This window comes from Ostrea edulis, chromosome 7 (assembly GCF_947568905.1).
Source record: "Ostrea edulis chromosome 7, xbOstEdul1.1, whole genome shotgun sequence".
Lineage (NCBI taxonomy): Eukaryota > Metazoa > Mollusca > Bivalvia > Ostreida > Ostreidae > Ostrea > Ostrea edulis.
This window is the reverse complement of record NC_079170.1, coordinates 5,421,587-5,443,986: the sequence shown is the minus strand read 5'-3', so window position 1 is coordinate 5,443,986 and position 22,400 is coordinate 5,421,587. Positions and strand designations below refer to the sequence as shown.

Here is a 22,400-nt window from a genome sequence, read left to right as displayed (position 1 = left end):
CTCGGAATTTTGAGTTTTTATTGCCTGTTTGATCATTTCCGATTTATGGACTTTCGGTAACCCATAAAAACAAATCTCTCTAAATTTAAAGTTTGTTACCAAATCCTGTTCATTTTCGGTAAGTGACGACGGATATTTGTTTAACAGTTTTTTTTTAATGTTTTGTAAGACCTTTATATCTTGGGTTTTGTTAATTGCTGCATAGAATTCCGTATTAGTAAGTGTCTGCATGATTTGTGTTCTGTAGTAATTTGAATCCATTACGACTACAGCACCACCCTTATCAGCTTCTTTTATAACGATTGTTTATCATTTGAGAAATGTTTTAAAGCATCATCCTCTTCTTTTGTTGAAATATTTTGAATGGCCTTCACACTACTATTTTCATTCAATGGATAATTTTGCAACGTATCACATACTATGTCTAATACGCTGTTACGCCCTTTCTTTGGATTAAAGCTTGATTTATTTTTAACCAAATTTGTTTCATTAGCATGGTCATCATCACTTTCACAATTGTGAAAGAACTCGACCACTCTTAATCTCCGTGTATATTCTTTGATATCTCTTTTCATTTCCTGGTGATTACTTTTTGGAGTAGGGGTAAATTTCAAACCTTTTGTTAAAAGTTTTAATTTCACTTTTAGTCTGCACCCTTCTTGATAGATTTATACCTTTTCGATCAATGCGATTTTGACAATTGATTCGATACGCAAGAGCTTGTTCTACGTATGATCAGTTTTTAAATCGAGGCAAGCTACTGACAAACAAGTTGATGGCAAAGGGATTTCAACAGTCTCGATTGAAGTCAGCATTTCGCAAATTCTATGGTCGTCAATTTTACTTTAATAGAAAGGAAAGACCTGTGCTTTTAATTGAAAATGCAGCACAGCTCCACCATTAATTCGTAAAAATAAGAAACATGAAAATAAATATATAGGCTCTTTACTCAAATTCGCAAAAATAAATCGACGCAAAAATATTAAGATTTACGGTATATCTTTACATATTTTCTTCAATGCAAGGTGAAGATAACGAACAGTGATCAATCTCATAACTCCTACAAGCAATACAAAATAGATAGTTCGGCAAACACCGACCCCTGGACACACCAGAGGTGGGATCAGGTGCCTAGGAGGAGTAAGCATCCCCTGTTGACCGGTCACACCCGCCGTGAGCCCCATATCCTGATCAGGTAAACGGAGTTATCCGCAGTCAAAATCAGTGTGCCAAGAACGGCTTAACAATCGGTATGAAACACGTCAGACAGCATTTGACCCAATGCGAGGTTGTATTGACGAACTAGATCGTTATAACGACCATAGAATTTGCGAAATGCTGACTTCAATCGAGACTGTTGAAATCCCTGTACCATCAACTTGTTTGTCAGTAGCTTACCTCGATTTAAAAACTGACTATACCCAGAACAAGCTCTTGCATATCGAATCAGTTGAGATATATAAACACCATATGCAGGTGATAATGGAATATTGCTGCATAAATGTGGGAAGTTGACGATGGAGAAGCTGAAATCATCCCGTTTGTCATACAGTTGAGTTGTTAGTTTGCCGTTAATGTCTACTTGCAATCAAATATCTAAGTATGAAGCAGAAGTGGACGACTCTGTGGTGTCCTTTATTTCGAGCTAACAGGGATATATCAAATCGACATATGAATGAAAGCTATCATTGTTAATAGACAAAACCTCATCGATATATCTAAAAGTCGAATTGAAGGTCACAGCGAGAGATTCTTTCTTCTCACGTAGAAGTTTTTGAATAAATTCTGCTTCATATGAATATCAATGCGCAAATGGCAACAACTACGCTGATATTGTTTAGAAGATAACGTGAAGATAATTAGATGGCAATGCTTTAAGAGCTTATTTCAAAGGTTATGATAGTAATAGGAAAAATGTTGATGAGGGCTACTCATTTTCAGTGACACATCACTGTTATGTTCGAGATAAAGCAACCGATTAAAACAATTAAACTGATGCTGGTCAGATATTTATTTATCAATTTTCATTTCAGATTCATTATGTAAATGTTTCCTTCATTGTATTAAGAAACCATTGAAGTTGGAATGGGTTGTACCTCCGATATACTGAAACTCTTTTGGCCATGAGTACACCTTGATGCGTACGTTGTCTCCCTTCTTCATGTCAAGAAGAATATTTTCGGAGATTTTAATCCACTTTCCCACCCATGGAGTCCACCAAAATCCAACTTGATAATTGTTATGTAGTATATGTAACCTCAAGTAGTCTGACGTGCTGGAGGGTGTAGGCATACCGATGGTAAGAGTAAAGGAGTAGGTTCCTGCTACAGGGGCGGTAAACACACCAGTCTTACCGTCGTATCCGTTCCCTTTATTGGTTGCAACTCTTCCAAATTTAAGAAACTTCCCAGACGAAGATTTGAACCTTGAGGATGGTTGAGCCATGAAAGAGACAGGCTTTTTACCTGTATGTTTGAACAACATGATTTAGACCACAAAGTTAAATTTAACAGCATGTTAAAATATCTTAAAACTTAATGCTTGTTTCAAATGGGTGCCCATTAAAAATTACATTTTCATGAAAGTTCATGAAATAAAATCATAGAGCAGGATTTTCTTTTTTTAAAATTGTACATTTATATTGATTAAACAGACCTGAAAGATATGTTTTCAAAGTTGTCAATTCGGTCTCCATTGAAGTAAATCTGTTCTTTATACACTCTTCAAATTCGCTGAGGTGAAGACCACATGAATTGGCAGACTTCGTGCAGATGTTGTAGTTTCTTATTTCATTCTTACACGGACAGTCAGATCGAGACAAGGCAACCATACAAATCAGCAGATAAAGCACCTGTAACATTTTTAGCGTTTCCCTGCAAACTTCAACATGTAAATATTTCGAGTAGCAGTTTGTTTTTATTTATATAGCTTTTATTTTACAAAATGCAAAATTTAACTGACCATGCATGACTCCTGATGAGAATATTTCGTGCCTTAAATTGCAACATTAGATTATAGATTTTGTGATTATTTTATCATTCGATAGACCTGAACACTTTTCTCCTCATAATGTAGGAACACGACCTTGTCAATATGTTGAGTGAGATGTGTGAGAATAAAACACTTACATTATGATTCAGTATGGTTTGAGGAAGGTTAATACGACATAAAATGATATAAGCATAAATTATCAGTGGAAAACATTCAAAATTGGAATTCAGACTAAGGATGATTAGTGTATATCTATATAATTTTTTTTTCAAATATTTCAATCTTAAATTACTCTTTTTAAACATAGAAAACCAGGAAATGTTTAGAATGATCAAAATGTCGCGGGAGTGAATCACTTCCGCATCTGCACATTGACGGAGATCCTAACGACTTGTAGTCCCCCAAAAAGAAGTCGGAGAAGGCTACATTATTGTAGCTAATTTAGATACCACATTCATGAAATTTAAATGACTGTCATACACACCTTCAATCAGATTTTTTCCTATTTACAAAAGTCACTATAATGAATGTTGCCATGTTTACAAACTTAAGATTATTTTCCCTGTCCTAAAGTTAGGACGATCGTATAGTGAGGCCTTAGATTTTGCATGGTTTCAAGTAACTGACCTAAAATATACTTCGGACATAGCTTAGCCCTAAGATAGCTTCTTGAACATGCCTGCTGATTGAAATTTTCACATGTGATTTCAGATTGTATATAAAGCCATTTAATATTGGAGGTATGGATGTTTAAGAGTTCTGAAATTGAAATTCACAGTTTCCGAATTTTTTTTCTTCTAAGTTCTGCTTTGAAAAGGGAAATTATTTACAAAATATCCACAAAGTAAGAATAAACAAAATAATTGTTGTTTCAATATTTGGGTCAATTACCTTGAATTGAATGTTAAAAATTCATTATTTCAAAGGACACGACCCTCGTCGTTTTTCTTTTTGCACAGTATGTAACAAAATTCTCAATTTCATAGCATACCCTTTCGTAACATGTCAGACGCGAGTTCATTTCAAACATTCTACTATTGTAAAATTCGATATAAGAAAGACAATCAAGAGGTACCCTATGCTGGTTTATTTGATTTCCTAGCTTTGCAATTCAAGAGGCGGAATATGTCTGCAATAACTAGTAAGTTCATTGTGAGTATTAAACTAATGCTTAAACGTAAACTTTAACATTGAATCACAATCAATCAAAATAAAAGAATGTTAAGCAAAATTTAGTTCAATACACTAATATTATTCAAAATCAAACACATACTGTCATTGGGCCCATGTTTTTCTGAGTCTACCCTGATGAACTTGATACTATATGAATTAGTGTTAACTGTAGTACAGTGTTTCATTTCAGTAGAGGAGCTTATTTACGATTAACATCAATATTAATAACAAGGAATCACAAGCACTGCCGAGCTCCAGTTTTCACAAAGACACACAGGGGTATATGGCAATAAAACAGCGAATTGGACACATATTCTGAAATGCACGAAAATCCATGCTCAAGTTCATTTATGGTGTTCAGAAAAAGCAACCTAAACTATTCTGACTGCTTATACCGTATTCTATAGGTAAATAATAAATTCTAATTTTGTTTATGAATTCTAATGTGTCACATTTCTTATTTATTTATAACATATGGTTTACTTAACAAAATATATGTATCTTAATTTCCATTCATGTGTACATGTATATACCTCGCTTTTATGTTATCATATTCAACATTTTTAGATTTAGCATAATACGAATAATCAGAAGTCTAGGAATAGATGCATGCTGACCACCTCCTACTTCTTTTATGGTGAGGATGTTTAAACTTAAGGTAGGTAAATACTATTAGAAATTTCTGTCAATCAAATTTTTTTTCATTTAAATAACTTTAACAACTCATAAACTAACTAAAAAGCCCATATAAGACATATCTTTGCAGGTTTATTTTTATACTATGTGCTACAGAGCACATATACCCCCAAATGCAAAAGCCAAATTCTAACACAAGAATGCATTATCTCATGTTTTATTTAAAATATGCACCAAAGCACATCATATTAAGCTCTAATATATAAAAACCAATAGCTATTCATTTACTGAGAGAATTTTTAAAGATATTCAATTGAAAACATACACAATTGCTGTTTAATCTGCTCACATCCTTCAGAAAAAAATCACAGAATATCGCAATTTTGAAAACTTCTCAAAATCTAAATTGTTTACATGCCAGTTCTTCTTTAAAAATATTTAGAATTATATCTAAGGTTAAGAAAAAAAACATATTTTACCATAGTTGACCAGAGATATTTTGCAAAATGGTCTCTTGAATATGTAAACCCCCATTTTTAAATTTAAGTTTTACAATTATTCTTTGCACACTTTGAAAATAGTAAATTGTAACAGCAAATACAGTCTTAAAATCAAGATTAACAGAATATGACAATATATATATATATATATATATATATATATATATATATATATGTGTGTGTGTGTGTGTAAAACATACTGAAAATTTTGTCCTACCAGACAATTAGAACACAAGGAGTGGGGGGGGGGGTGTGCACCCCCACCCCTTCCTTTTTCTCACAATATTTTTGGTGTGTGTGTTATTCTTTTTTTGTTTGGCTATCAATCATATAATACATAAAAATACATACATGCTATCTCATATTTATAGAAAAAATAAATATAGTGTACATATATGTAGATTCTAGCAACTACAGCTCATGTACAAATACTTTTGTTTCTTGAAAGTACTTGTGAAGAAGAGTTCAAATATTCAACAACTTTGATGATGATTTTCTGAGGATTTATAATTTTGGGTTTCTTTGAACCAAACACACTCCCTAAAATTCAGTGTGAATTCCACTGTGAGGATCACGCCTATGTATGATTTTTAACTTGTTCAGGCTTAGATTGCAAGCTATAAGCCTTTTAAGCCTATGAGCCTTTCAATGTAGATATTACATTGCTTTGTACCATTGGAGCAAGTGAGGACTTCACACTATAATAATTCATGGTAAATATATCTAAGATTCACATTTGAATGCTAAATTTGACTCGTACAGTTCTCGTAAACTACAAACATCAAACAAAGAAGTTATAACTGGAACTTTCTAGTCGGTGTTTAAAATTTAAAACCGGATACGTAAAAGCACGGACTTTCCTTAAGCACAGTGTATGGTGTTTATTGGACAATTTCAAACTCAAACGTGGTACACTTTACAGCAGGATATGTTACACACCATCTGTGCATCTGATATTGATTAAACTAGTCGACTGTTATTTAAAAAACTGTCCTTCAAAAGCAGTCCGTTCGATAGTGCATATTTTGTAAACAAAGCGTTTTCAATAAAGCCCATGTTTTGATCTTGACAAATGGACGGCCTATATCTGACTTCCATATCGCACTCTCCACTAGTTCCACAAGGTTATTGAACGCGAATGTTTGTTTTTTTCTAATTTCATTCTTTTAAACTTTATTTGAGTGGATATTGGATTACATATATCATATTTCTGTCTGTGAATGTTTACACTAAGGTGTTGGCGCGATAAAGAACCACCACCACTACTGTCCCGAGTACCCTAAATAGTTCACAACGTGTGGTACGTCAACGAAAGCTGGCATTGATTCTACATGAGGGAACACTTATCAAATGCGACTTAAAATACTACACAAACTAGAGTGACTGTTAAACACATCTATCGTTTTGTTTAATGCGACAAATACATTGTTGAGGTCAGTTGTTATTATTGAATGGAATTCGTTTCCATGGGATATGTCATCACTTCAAAACCTATAATTTTTGTAAAAAAAAATGTAATGTCAAATGAGAGTATCTGACTGTAAAAGCGTACGTTTATTACCTGCTGTCAGTGTTTACATCATCTATCTTCCGTACATTACATTGTGGCATTGATACGGTGTATTTTCTTTGATGACTAAAAACAAGTAATTCCCCATACTAGTATATGTCTGTCATATGAATAGGCGTGGCTATAAAGTTCACATTCTATAAGTTATTGCATGGTATGGAAGGGTGTGGAAATAATGTCGTAAACAACTTTAAATTTGAAAGTTATTTCAGAGTACACATGGCAAAAAGTCAGATGAAAACCTATCTGATTTTTCGTTTAATAAGCTTCATACAAACCGAAGAATGTATAGAGCATAAACAAAAATTCATCACTTTTCTAAACTCTCCAAATGGGTATCCTTTGAGCCTGAATCTCTTGTTACAAATAGATTTTGTTGTTCTTATTTTCTTGTTACTGCTAGCTTCACTTGGAGTATTCACCTCATCCTATGAATTTTCTGTGGTCTTAAGGTAGAGCGTTCACTCAGCATGCGGAAAGTTGGGTTTTGAATCCCGGCCGAGAAAGACCTAAATGTTAAAACAGGTCGTGACAGTTCCGGTATACACAACAATGCCTAAATCAATGTATAAGAGAGAGAGAGAGAGAGAGAGAGAGAGAGAGAGAGAGAGAGAGAGAGAGAGAGAGGGAGAAACTATAAAAAAAAATAAAGTTTAGGGCGACACATCACTGGGCAATACTACACATTTGCCAATACTATTTATAACTTACGGCAATATGAACCGTCTCTATTCTTTTCAAATATCCCAAATTCATCATACATTCTTAATACAAGAGTTTTCCCTCGAGAATGAGGATATAATCTTTACAATATTGTATTGTTCGGCAGATGTTTGTTGATTGTTGTTGCGACCTATGAAAAATAAAAATAACGTACATCAATCTAAAAGCAATGATATAAAGAATACAAAATTAAGAGTATGACAATAACAGATCCCAGGTCATTTCACTGTCGACCGGTCATATGTGTTATTTCGTGGTTCCTGATCACTCATCGACAAATAATTCATCGACACTGGGTTTTTTTGACAAACCTTCTAATTGACAGTTGGACTCCTCTACAAAACATGACATAGAATCTGACAACTTGTATATAACAACGTGGTACACACTCGTCAACATTCAAATTATGATACATGTAAGGACACAAAACATATCCAACCCTTTATTTTCAACACGTTGTATATGCCGTCCATATATCAAAGGATGTCTCATTGTTAAAGAAATTGACAATCGTATAAATTCTTTTCTTTCTAACAAGATCTTTTTTTTGAAGGTGACTGACTGCGTAGAAGCAATATCATTAAGTATTTCAGTGTGGGACTCAAAAGAAGGTTTACAAAATTCTGAGTATGAGGACGAGACACTCCAACAATACCGGGAAGATTCAGAACATTGTGCAATGATCTATAAATATTATTATTTTTTTTATTTGAATTATGTGCATGACTTTCGAAAATAACTCACTTCATTATCCACAGGATTGGGTGCATGATAATGCCTAGCTTTCGTAATTCAATCTGCAGTGTTATAACACAATCCGGATGTTCACATCTCCAGTGTGTTTTTGAATACGATTTTGAGAAAATACGCTACGTTTCTTAATAATATAAAATTAATCGTGACATTTCACGTTCAATTTATATGCATTATACATCTTTTCTACAAAAGATTGGGGTATAATGCCATATTGGTTGTAGATTTAGCATATTTTGATAGTTGAATATTGTTGCAAATAAAAATGTAAAGTCTTGTATAAATTGACATTATTGTAGCAAAGAAAGAAAGAAAATATATTAGGAGAATGGGGTATCGAACCCGGAACCCTTGCATTAAGCACTGGCTAGGGGATCTAATAACTAAGGTAACCAGGCCGATATATTGAGTGTGATAATATTACTACAATAAAAAACGTGAATCAATGTTTAAAATCATACAAGAAGTCTCCATATCAATAACTTCAGGGATAATGTCAGAAACGTCTAGTGCGTCCTTGATTATGTATACAAATAATATTTCAATGCAGGTTTTTCTTTCCCTCTCTGAAATGGACCAATGCAAAATCTTTGTCTATTTCAGAAACAATGGACGATAAAACGACAAAATAAAATATTCACAAAATGTTATTTTTTCAATGCAATACCTGACCAGTTAGTTGTAAATTACGAGTAGTATACGAGTTGTCTTTCGTTGAATTGTCATGTCGATCAGCTGGTCTGTGCATGGAAGTGATGTCGATGGATGTTATTTTGACATAATAAAACCCTTGACATTTATAACTGTTAATATCAAGCAGTAACTCGAGAGTGATCTTTTCAACTTTACATATAGAAAATGTGAAAATTACAAATACGGGAAAATATAAAGTTTTTGTTAATGAGGATAGGTCTTCATGCCCCCATTATACAAACAAATTATATATTAATGCCTTAAATTATCAATTAAGCTAGAAATTTCTACCACTATGTAAACATATGGGCCCAACCCTCGGTGTTTATGCGAATCAAAACAGTAAATGCTGACGGTCCGAATTTCTAGAGTCAGTCTCAGTTTTAATTTTTCCTTTAATTACAAAATAATTGATGACGTGAAGTTTCATCACACAACAGCAATACATAATCGTGAAATAAGTAATATTGAAATATATACAGTAACTCGTCAAAGTAAAGGCCAACACGGTGGTGAATGTGACATTATATTTTACCCGGCTGTTGTATATTTTAGATGGTACAAATGTTAGATCATATATGTAAAACTTATACGGTACCAATTTTGATGCACCAGATGCGCATTTCGACAAAAAATGTCTCTTCAGTGATGCTCAACTATGAAGTTTTAGAGCTAAATATAGCCAAAAACAGCGTGCCAAAAAAAGTGGAGCCAAATTCGTCCAAGGATAAGAGCTATGCATGAGGGAGATAATCCTTAATTTTGAAATGAATTTCTAAATTTTATAACAGCAATTAAATATACATCCGTATTTTCAAGCTAGTAACGAAGTACTTAGCTACTGGGCTGTAGAGACCCTCGGGGACTAACAGTCCACCAGCAGAGGCCTCGACCCAGGGCATATCAGATTTAGTATGTTATGCATTGTTTAAAATCTTTATCATGATATTGTATATATATATGAAGACAATATATTTTACCCGGCTGTTGTATATTTTAGATGGTACAAATGTTAGATCATAGATATTTGTAATTAAAACGCATTTCTAATATTACACTGTGTCTAATATAATTTCCATGTAAGGAAAAAAAAACCAAAAAAACAAAAAAACCGGGCGCGGATCAGTGAAAGGAAATGATTGTAATTGTTTCACGTATTAGAGATAATTTATCTAAACCTCGGGATAATGCTAGCCTTCGCTTGCTTTCTGTCACGTCGATTCTTTGAGATGTCATCAGGGCCAATTAATGATAGGACATGGACTTCAGGTGAGGAAAGGCGGATATCATTTTTATTCAGAACAAATATTGATTTTAAAAAAAGGCAAAAAATAGAGATAGCGTTGGATATACAGCATACAACGCATTCAATGTGTAAATAAAAACATGGATGTATACGTACAATAATGCAGAAATCTAATATTTTAAAAGCAATGCGTGATATTAGCTAAAGTTAATCAGATGGGCGAAAACATACGTTTATGTCATCAATAGAAACCTGGTTTTTTTTCATTCTCGTGACATTTCATTTATTTCAGCAATTCATAACCATAATTTCAAACTGGGGCCACTAATTAACAATTTGTGAAACATTTCATTTTCAAACAATTGTTCCAATAAAGAAGAAAATTTAAGAGGCTCTCTGAACCCAAAACAAAAATACATAAACACAAATGAGATAATGAATAAAAATATGAGTAGAACTATTTCTTTTTGTTCTAATTCTTTACTGAACCACAGAAGTAACCTCTTCTTGAAAACCTTCTATAGCAGATAACCAAGGATGTAAATTTAAACATGCATGTTGATAGAAAACAGCGACCCGAGGCCTATTGAAAGGGACATCTGACTTACAGATCCTTTATCCCTTCATAAAAGAAATGGAGACAGGGGGGATGTTTAAATTTTTCGTTTTCTCTTGTTTGTTTTCTCTCTTTCCAATACGGGGTAAAAAGCATAAAAACCATAAGCTGATCAAAAATGTCGGTACGGTTTGAAAAATACAGCTATCGCAATTATCATCTTACCAATAAACCAATTATCTATATTTAAAAATATGTACTTTCAAATCCAGATGTGAATGTGCTAGGTACACTGTCAGCCATCTTTATCAAATTTATATATGGTACTTATGTTTCTTAATTCATTTGGTATGCAAGAACATGTGTGGCGTATGATCAACTTCTATACCGGCGCAGGTATTGAAAAATTCGTTGATGTTACAGGAGTCTTGACAGTCTTGTTTAAAGTGACGTCTCACGAAGTATATAGTCGTTATAATGAATAGTTTGACTTCGCTAAAATAGAAGAAGGAAAATAATAAAAACTAAAATAAAATATATCATCATTATAGTAATTACTTAATATTATATTTATTTCAAAACATGATATTGGACGAATTTGGCTCCACTTTTTTGGCACGCTGTTTTCGGCTATATTTAGCTCTAAAGCTTCATAGTTATTTCGGATTTCAAACATTTCGGTTGAGCATCACTGAAGAGACATTATTTGTCGAAATGCGCATCTGGTGCATCAAAATTGGTACCGAATAAGTTTTACATATAAAACATAGTGTATCAGACAAGGCTAAACTCAGTACGACTGGAAGTAGGTGATTAAACTCCAGAATATCGATAGCAGTCAAAGAATTGTCAGATAAATCATTTCAAACCTGATTTATTAATGCATCTGTCCTCTTACTAGACACCTAGGCATGATCTACTCTAAATCTACTCTGTATCGGGTAATATATAATGAATCATATATAAATAGGTTCATCTGTCTTCTTACTAGACACCTAGGCATGCTCTACTCTAAATCTACTTTGTATCGGGTAATATATAATGAATCATATATAAATAGGTTCGTCTGTCCTCTTACTAGACACCTAGGCATGCTATCTAGTTCTAAGTATTGCCTCTTCTTCATATATATATATATATACGATATCATGATAAAGATTTTAAACAATGCATAACATACTAAATCTGATAAGTGTACATGAAATGTAAAGAACAGTTTGTAGATGAGGATGCATTCAAAACATGTACCAGAATTCTCTGTCTCGCATTCTTTATAGATTCATTGGAAATTACAAAGTTCCCTGCGAATTATGTAGAAAATGATAAAAGAGATTTAAATGCTATCTGGGCAATGCGGAATTTCTTTCTGTATGTAGCTCATTAAACTTGTCCCATTCAGATTAATGCATGTTCCATAAAATGTAGGGATGGACTTCCACGACTTCATCCAGCCAAGATTCGCGCAGGAGCATTCCACCGGACATGACGTCATATCCACAGTTTGTAGCGACTCTGCTTTCAGAAGTGCTTTTGGAACTGACGTTAGATTGGTGTTATCCAAAACTATGAAACCAAGTTGTTTATTGTTAAGAAACGCATTTTCAGAGATCTGAGACAACGGGTTATAACTCAGGAAAAGTGTTCCTATGTTAAACAGTTTATTGCAATCCTCGTATTGAATCTCAGAAATCTGGCTGCTGGTGATGACTAGGCTTGTTAGGGAGTCTAAGTTTGACAAAACTGGAGGCACGTGGGTAAGTTGTGTGCCATTGATTGGCAGATAGTGCAAATAATTGCTCAAGTGGGGTGGAAAGGTGTCATCGCGAAGATATTCTATTGGCTCATTATCAACAGAAATTCTTCCTATGTGATTTGATTTTGAAAAGATGGATGGAAGAGTTGTTAACCCGTTGTCCTGGAATGTTATCGATGTTAGGTAGGGGAAACCATGGGTAACAGATTCCGTAATGGCATTAGCTGACAATTTCTTATTTCTTTGAAATGTCATCGTAGAAATTTTCCTGCAGTCATTGATGGAGGTTGGTAGTTTTGTTAACCCAGTATTGTAAAAGTTAAGAAATGTCAGATTCTTGTGGTACAAGGAAAATGCATCGTCGGGGAGCTCTGGAAATTGTACGTCATATAAATCAATTGAAAATAAATTTGGGAGAAGGTCCATGTTCTTTGGCCATCTTGTCATGGACTTGGACCCCAAACTAATCAACTGAAGGGAAGAGGATAAATTTTTCACCACACTCTCTGACAAATCAGTCAGGGGATTCCCCTGAATAGAAATGGCAGTTAATTGCCGAAGCTTTCCAATCGCGACTGGTAACTCTGACAGTTTGTTGTTTTCAAGATGAAAATAATTTAATGTGTCCTCGCTCCCATTGAAAGCATTTTCACCGATTAAGTGAATCGCATTGTTTTCTAAACTAAGAAAATTGACCGCGACACCATAAAAATAATGATCAGATATTGTCTCAATCCCATTACCATCTAGAAAAAACGTCCATTGTCCTTCACACTTTTGAATGGGTGGGAGTGAGGATAGGTTTTTGTTGCTACAATATACTATCTGTTGATTTCCATTACACTCGCAGGGTAACGGCAAAGGACAATCGGCAGAAACCTCTCTATCTCCAGAGCTTACTAATACGAGCAGTGTTGTGGTTACCACCTGAAAGTAGGAAGTAGTTTTTCAAATTTGATGTCAAAAGACTTGGCTATATGGAGGCGTGCTAATATCGAAAAGTATGATAGAAATCCACTTACTGACTGAAAATGTCCAGCCATGATTTCTTACTTCGGTACGTTTATAAAAATGTACACATGTATAGATAATAAGAAATGATAAGGATCGGGAAAATTGTCATTCCTCCAAAAGTCGTATGTTTACATATAACGAGAGATAAATGACAGGTGTTTGTTCATCATGGTTATACACCGGTAGAAAGAACAGGATGGTTATGGACATGTATACAGAGGAGTGTCTCATTAAGTAGGAGAAAGGCTTCCACTGATCTCAGGCATACAAGCTTCCTCTCACAGATTGGGTGGTGTGAGGCTATTGTCATTACATTACATTAAATTGGTACCGTATAAGTTTTACATTATGACCCCTGGGTCGAGGCCTCTGATGGTGAACTGTTAGTCCCCGAGGGTCTCTACAGCCCAGTAGCTAAGTACTTCGTTACTAGCTTGAACATACGGATGTATATTTAATTGCTGTTATAACATTTAGAAATTCATTTCAAAATTAAGGATTATCTCCCTCACGCATAGCTCTTATCCTTCAACGAATTTGACTCCACTCTTTTGGCACACTGTTTTTGCCTATAGTAGCTCTAAAACGTCATTGTTATTTCCGATTTTTAAGTTTTACATTACAACGAATATCTATGTAAATAGTAATAAATGTATAGAAATGCAATTCTTTATAGATTTTAAAACTAAATACAGGTAGCACATAGTTTTCTTGGGACGCTCCAATTATATATAATGTAGGTAATGTCATACATGGTTTGAGACAGAAATGTTTAACAAACATCTGATGTATATACATGTAGTAGGGAAATTACACACACTCTCAATCAATGAAACCATTGGTAAACTGATTACAGAATAAGGTATTGCTGTGCTTGATTGACACCTGAGATTCTAATTAACATCGTACAAACTGGAACGAAATTATTAGAATTGGAACGAAAGTTATCCCTCTTTGCTTAAAGTGAGTCATGATTTCTTCCGAGATTTTAAAACTGGAGACCTATATCTTTTGAACTGCTTTTGTTTTTGTAATCTATTTCAATCACCAACATTTCTAAAGATTTCGATTTTAAACAGACATAAATGACACGTCACATTTATACTTTAGACAATGAACACCATGTCACTGCATCGAACGCATACATTCTGAGAGACAAACACTGCTCACGTTTTCAGCACGAATCGCTCGCTCTGTGTTTGGTACGAATACTTTTAATCATAAAGCATTATGAACATTTACTATCGTAGCAATTCTTAGTTTAATTATGTTACAATTTCAGAATGAAAGTTAGTGAAACGAAAATCTTCCGAAATGGCATTCGTGAAGCGTGTACGAAATACTGATATTTCTAAAAAAAAAAAAACATACAACAACCAAAAGTCAAAAGTATGACAGGTACAGTTCGTTATTACTGTTACTGAATGAACAGAATGTGAGAATTGTCAATTTTTCCATTCATGCTATATGCTCAAATGAATCCTTTATTCATGTAGCAATTTAACACCATATGAAGCAAACATTGTATAATACCCCCTCCCATGCAGTAGTTTGCCCCGAATCATGGAGTTGGGTGGTTGGTATTGCCTTAATTTAGTATTTATCTCATGCACAAAAACTAGTATACTTTTCCCTCTCTGCTAGATTTCCCGGCCACGCACTGTTCGAATATGTACAATTATCATGTTGTTTGCTTTACCGCAGTTACCAGTATATGAAAACTACCACCTAAACAGAAACACGAAGAATTCAAAATACACACGTCCTGCATCTGTCTATCTGTCTGTCTGTCTGTCTGTCTGTCTGTCTCTCTCTCTCTCTCTCTCTCTCTCTCTCTCTCTCTCTCTCTCTCTCTCTCTCTCTCTCTCTCTGAATGCACATTTGTATTTGCAAGACTTTAACATTCTTTCATATTTCAATGGAGTTGACCTTTGTGACATTTAATATATAATATTTAAATATTCATTCGCCAATGAAACTTCGACATGTGTTTATTTCATATAAAACTGTTGAATACATTTATAAAATTTCAGATTAAATATAATTTTTCAGAGTTTAACCCCTTGAGATAAATTAACTGTATATGACAAAGTTTCATTATTTCGACAACTATCTCACACAACACGAAGAGCAAATAAAATGCATTGGATTTGTGCGTCAAATACAGATGCTACTACACAAACACCACAAGATATAAACATGTCAATTGTACACCCAATATGTACACGTATTCATCCATATTTCCAACTAGATAATCTAAAGTTCTTTTTTAGTACAACATGAATATAAACAAGTGTGTATGTGTACAACATGAATATAAACAAGTGTATATGTGTACAACATCAATATAAACAAGTGTGTATGTGTACAACATGAATATAAACAAGTGTATATGTGTACAACATGAATATAAACAAGTGTGTATGTGTACAACATGAATATAAACAAGTGTATATGTGTACAACATGAATATAAACAAGTATGTATGTGTACAACATGAATATAAACAAGTGTATATGTGTACCACATGAATATAAACAAGTGTGTATGTACAACATGAATATAAACAAGTGTATATGTGTACCACATGAATATAAACAAGTGTATGTGTACAACATGAATATAAACAAGTGTATATGTGTACAACATCAATATAAACAAGTGTGTATGTGTACAACATGAATATAAACAAGTGTATATATGTACAACATGAATATAAACAAGTGTGTATGTGTACAACATGAATATAAACAAGTGTGTATGTACAACATGAATATAAACAAGTGTATATGTGTACAACATGAATATAAACAAGTATATGTAGAAGACAAGGAAAAGGGGATAATGGATGACAATTTATGTACGTCAACATATATACAGCAACTATGAACTCATCGATATCGCCATAGGACACGGAAAATATCTCAATGAGGGCATTTGAGATGTTTCATAAAAAGACCCTCAATATCAAACATAATATACTTGTAATGTCAATTGAAATGGAGAGATTTAGCCATCAAACGTCTGTTATGTCACGTTCAGATTTTACCCTGGTTGACATGTTCACAATCAATATGTTGTTTCTCCTCTCATGCACCTCGTTTAACTTGGTGACACTTCCAGTTTCCTCACAAGGAGAAGATCCTTCAGCAGAAGAATTTACCATTGTTTCTACATCTTGACTTTCAGGTTGCTTTGAATCTGCAATAATATCAGCTACCGGCCAGTTCTGTCTGTAATTCTTGATCACGTTATCAAAGAGATTTTGGAAGCTCAGACTAGAGGTGTCTACCTCCACGTCAGCGGGAGGCTTGAAGAGAACATTGCGGAAAACCCATGGTAGAAAACCTCCAGCGAGTGTGGCTAGCATTTGATTAACACCAGAAACTGAGTAGTCGTTTCCAAAGGCCATTACAACAATTATAACAAACAAAAGAAATAGAATAATTGTCAAAAACTGACGCAAGGCACTCACTAAGTTTTTGTATAGACTTCCAGGACAACCCACGTGATCAATGTAGGCGGATTTGAAAAAAAATGTTCGAGTAATGTACGGTTTGTCGCGATTATCTAAAAATAACAGAACGCGTGGAACACTCCATTTCAGGACGCCACTACACATATGAGGAAAGGAATCCATCGATATAACCTGGTCGTTATGGTCATCAACGCTGATCTGGAAGGCAGTGTTTGGCTGTCTATCTTCCGTCTGCCATGCCACCTTGTCTACCTGTTCTTTCGCTCTTCCGAGAAGCGCCTTGTGAATGGCTTGATTAAAAGTTTGATATTTCTGAGTAACGCTACCAAAACAGTCTCGAGCATACAACGACAACATGAAAAGTAAGGAAATGTATTTCAGAGTTTGAGAAGCATTGAGAATGACACCAATCAAGGTATAGACTATCATCTCAACGAAGAAAACAATGACTTCGACAACTAAAATTACACAGGACATCAAAGCCAATATGCTCAATAAAATGGTTACTAACTGTACAGTACGAAAGCCACCACTTGATTTTGTAGACAGGCGAGCAATAGTTTCTCTTCTGAGAAGGCCAACTACGCTGATTTTCTCTTTCAATCTGGATACACATTTGAAATTTGGGAAGACCACAATGATCAGATGACACAGTAATCGCAACACGATGTTAAGTGTTGGTACGCAATAAAATGCTAGACCTATGGTGATAACTGGTAAAACGAACAGCCAGTATATTCCGACGATGAAAAAGGCGAAAACGCCATATTCCTTGAATGGATAAAGCAAAGTTCTTATAGCCCATCCGAATGATCTCGAATACGAAGATTCATGCATGTCTCGGAAGCACTTTCGAAGAACAATTTCAATGTTTTGTTTCAGTTCTGAACTTATCAATTCTAGAAGTCCAAGTAAAACACTGTCTGCTACCAGTATAGCGTAGCAGAATACGAAGACGCCATGCACAGGAGTTAAGAAACTCAGCATGCTGCCGGGAAAGTAAGCAAAGTGCAATGTTAACTTCCGGTCACGTGCAGCATCGTCCTTATCATCGTGTTCTCTGTCTTCATACCGATAGAAAATTGCTATTCTGAAAATCCATGGAATGATGACCACAATGCATGAAATAATGAACATAAGTTTTTGTAAACATTGATACCACTTAAAATGTTTGATGACCAACGAAGTTCGTGTGATAGCTTCAAATATACTACGGTTGCAACATGGTTTCAAAGAATCCCTTTCCCGGATTTGACAACGAAAAAACGAATCGTAAATGGATCTGATAATTCCAACTGGAACGTCGTTTGGAGGAATTAAACGCTCATGCTTAACGTTGAGATGTATCTTTGAAAGAGTGAGTGCATAAACATTATCTTCATCCATCTCATCCAACTGTTCCTTAAACGCCTTCATTAGCGACAGATCGTCAATGTTCACAATATTTTCGGCTGTGGGCGGTGGGTTCTTTCGGTAAATTTTCTTTACCCTGATTTGGATTGGATTATCACAGTTGAATTCGTACTTCAAAGTTTTGTACTTGTCGTGATACCAAGCCTTTGGTATGAGATAGGGACAGAACATAATGACAAGGAAGTTGATAAAATATATGCAGTAGAATAAAAGATGGACCCATATGTCTTTCACAAGTTCTCTACATACAAAATAACCTTTAGGAGTTTTAGAACAACACACATGGTAGAAAACAGCTCTGTTGTTTACATTTTTGATGTGCATGTTGCAGACATGTTCATTGTCACTAAGACTACCACCAGCTCCGTCTGGTGAGATTTCTTTGAAATCATTTAGTAAAATATGTCGAAGACCTTTCTCCAATTCCTTTATATCCCTTTGTAATAAGCATCCTATTGGTTCTTCCTGTAATTCTACTTTCATATTTTCAGTGCCGTAACTCAGTGTCGAAAGTGAAAGTATTTCGAAAGCCGTCTTCAAAAATAAAAGTCCTTGGCCATGCCGACCGGTACTTCTTTCCCAAAGAAAAGGTTTGTAAATGTCAGATTCCGATTGTCCTGGAATCTTTCCGGAATGGTTTCGAAACTTCAGTTCATAGATGATAAGTTTGGTTCCGGCGTCTAGAAGTTCTTTGATGTCGTGTCTTAGCATTTCAGACACTGGCGTCACACTGCAGTTTCTGGAGAAAGTCACCAGGGATTCTTTATTCAAAGATGACGAATTAGTAAAGATAACTGTCATCTGATCCTCAGAATAATTCCCGGAAAGACTCAGGGTTGGTTGGAAAATGAAGACTAAAAATACAAACACGAACAACTCCATTCTTATGTTTAGTCTGAACACTTAAATGTTAATTTTCATGGAATATATGACTCGTTAGGATAGAGATATTTAAAACATCTTTTATCTCCGCATATCAAATAACAATGAAAGTTGTATACATAAAGCAGCTATTTAAACGGAAAGGGTGATGTACATACTTTCAGAAAGTTTAAGGAAGTATAGTTTTCATAAAAATAGCATGAATTGTCATGTTCAAGTGCCTAATTATTGAACAAATAAGTATTGCATCACAAAACACGATCCCTAGCGGTCCAAAGTCAAGTCGTCTGCGTAATATTCTGCACGAATAACCATATTTTAACAATTTATGAGTAAGAACAACCAGGTCCCATAAAATAAAAGCCATCTATCACAAATTAAAATTCAATGCTCCATTATGTTACAAGTAGCAAAAACTGAGTATTTGCGTTTATTTTCTAAGTCCAAGGGCCATAACTTAGCAAATATCAAGCAATGTACTAAATGAAAGGTGAAGATAAAGAACAGTGAACAATCTCATAACTCCTTTAAGCCATACAAAAGAGATAGTCGGGCAAACACGCACCCCTGGACACACCAGAGGTGGGATCAGGTGCCAAATATTAAGCGAATGTCTGCAACCAATACCAAAAAGGTACAGGAAACTGATTTGTCGGACTGACAGATGGATGGACGGATGGACAGAGTGTAAACCTAAAGTTCTCTTCGACTCCGTCTGTAGGGAACTAAAAATTAATAAAAGTGAAAATAACGAAAAGTGAATGTAAAAGAAGCATATGTTAACTTTAGATTTTTTAATTAGAATGAACTATACTTATTATGTATTGCACGAAACAATAGTGGTGTAAGTAGGGCGACTTCCGTTGAGTATGCATTAATGCATTTCCTGGAAGAAATATGATTAAAAAATTATGATTATATTAGTATAATATAGTAGAAATTCATTTAAAAATTAAAGATTATCTCTCTCAGGCATAGCTTTTATCCTTAGTCGAATTTGACTCCAATTTTTTGGCGCACTGTTTTTGCCTATAATAGCTCTAAAACTTCATATTTATTCCGGATTTCAAACATTTCAGTTGAGCATCACTGAAGAGACATAATTTGTCGAAATGCGCATCTGGTGCATCAAAATTGGTACCGTATAAGTTTTACATAAGAGCGCGTGAAGGCGATTTATATTGAATAGTACAGCTTTACAAACAAAAATTCATGAAAACCGAAATGCATTTGCATATTACAAGGAATCCTGTGTATACCGTATGTTTCTTTAGGATATACACACTAAATGTTTCATTAGATATACATACTAAATGTTTCATTGGATATACATACTAAATGTTTCATTAGATATACATACTAAATGTTTCATTAGATATACACACTAAATGTTTCATTAGATATACATACTAAATGTTTCATTAGATATACACACTAAATGTTTCATTAGATATACATACTAATTGTTTCATTAGATATACATACTAAATGTTTCATTAAGATATACACACTAAATGTTTCATTAGATATACATACTAAATGTTTCATTAGATATACACACTAAATGTTTCATTAGATATACATACTAATTGTTTCATTAGATATACATACTAAATGTTTCATTAAGATATACACACTAAATGTTTCATTAGATATACATACTAAATGTTTCATTAGATATACACACTAAATGCTTCATTAGGATATGCATACTAAATGTTTCATTAAGATATATACACTAAATATTTCATTAGGATATGCATACTAAATGTTTCATTAAGATATATACACTAAATATTTCATTAGGATATACATACTAAATGTTTCATTTCATACATACTAAATATTTCATTTCATACATACTACATGTAAATGTTTCATTTCTCCTTTTTGAAAGGTCTAATAAAGCAGCACATTCTTATTTGCTGATTTATGAATATTTATAAAATCTCGTTCAGCGGTTTTTTCTTCTTCAGAAACAGTGAGTTCCAAATAAGGTTTTTTTTCCGAGTATATCTATGAAATGATATTTTGCTCCAAATACCACGCATTTAATATTGACAATATACATTTATGATGTTTTATCATCAAGGTTCATGGAATATTGCGTATACCAATTAAAAACAAATACCGATGAATTCCATTCTTCCATTTCGTGAAGAATTACATTGGTGATAACCCAAACTTCGCATAAAATTCAGTGATTTGAATTTGAGCCACCTTTAATGTCGTCATTTCCCCCCCCCCCCCGAATGTACACAAGGCTCTAATAAATATAAACATGATTTTTCTTAAAATCCGCCACAATAAAGGAAGTTGGATACATAAATAAGAAATCGTTATTACCAGTATATAAATGTTCGGACCATTATATTTCCGCACAAGAAAAGCTTTCTGCGAATACCTGCAGTTTTTGCCCCTGCGCGGCATATCTGATGTGGTTTCAATTCCATTTATTACCCAGTCAAATCAGTACAAAAAACCTATAATGTCGCATTGATTAAAAATTAATACTTCTATGTGTGATACAGTTTTTGTTTTGCTACTCATAACATCACTTGGGGAGAACTCTTGTTTATTACGTCAAACTTAACGTCAAAGTTGATGGTGACGTCGTCAGTTTAATATAGAGTTTTCCGTTGAATATATTACAGCTTATATGGTAGATAAAGAATAACAGTGGTCATTTTCATAAATGGTACATTCTGAAATACCAGATTTAGCATTTTGGTGAATTTTCTTCTCAGGGCAGATTTTGGCTAAACCCGTACCTTGTCCTTTATAAAGGAAACTAATTTCTTGATGAACAGTGCATACAATAAGCTGTCCGTAGTGCCATAGAGAATGATACCTGTTGATGAAGTTTAAGTGTACGTACATCTTCAGTGAAATACTAAAGGCATTAAAGATTGACTATCGAAGATATTTTAAAAGCCTATTTTCGTGTTTAAAACAATCTCGAAATTATTTTAAAAATAAAAGTGCTTGAGGAATCACTAATATCAATCACTAGATCTAT

At 34.1% G+C, this 22,400-nt stretch overlaps 3 protein-coding genes across 3 annotated transcripts; all 3 read right to left on the bottom strand.

Annotated features, from left to right (window-relative positions):
• Positions 1-1,993: 1,993 nt before the first annotated feature.
• LOC130047737 (cerebellin-3-like) lies at positions 1,994-2,912 on the bottom strand. The gene is made up of 2 exons (XM_056143115.1): positions 2,656-2,912; positions 1,994-2,465 (listed from the first exon to the last, which is right to left on the bottom strand). The coding sequence occupies exons 1-2, from the start codon at positions 2,858-2,860 to the stop codon at positions 2,056-2,058; spliced, it is 615 nt and encodes a 204-aa protein (XP_055999090.1). The 5' UTR covers positions 2,861-2,912; the 3' UTR covers positions 1,994-2,055.
• Positions 2,913-11,767: 8,855 nt separating this feature from the next.
• On the bottom strand, positions 11,768-13,672 carry LOC130047736 (keratocan-like). The gene is made up of 2 exons (XM_056143114.1): positions 13,617-13,672; positions 11,768-13,521 (listed from the first exon to the last, which is right to left on the bottom strand). Exons 1-2 carry the CDS (start codon positions 13,635-13,637, stop codon positions 12,175-12,177), a joined length of 1,368 nt encoding a protein of 455 aa, XP_055999089.1. The 5' UTR covers positions 13,638-13,672; the 3' UTR covers positions 11,768-12,174.
• A 2,766-nt stretch (positions 13,673-16,438) lies between these two features.
• On the bottom strand, positions 16,439-19,544 carry LOC125656978 (uncharacterized). The gene has a single exon (XM_056143113.1). It carries the CDS (start codon positions 19,379-19,381, stop codon positions 16,625-16,627), a length of 2,757 nt encoding a protein of 918 aa, XP_055999088.1. The 5' UTR covers positions 19,382-19,544; the 3' UTR covers positions 16,439-16,624.
• Between the last annotated feature and the right edge of the window lie 2,856 nt (positions 19,545-22,400).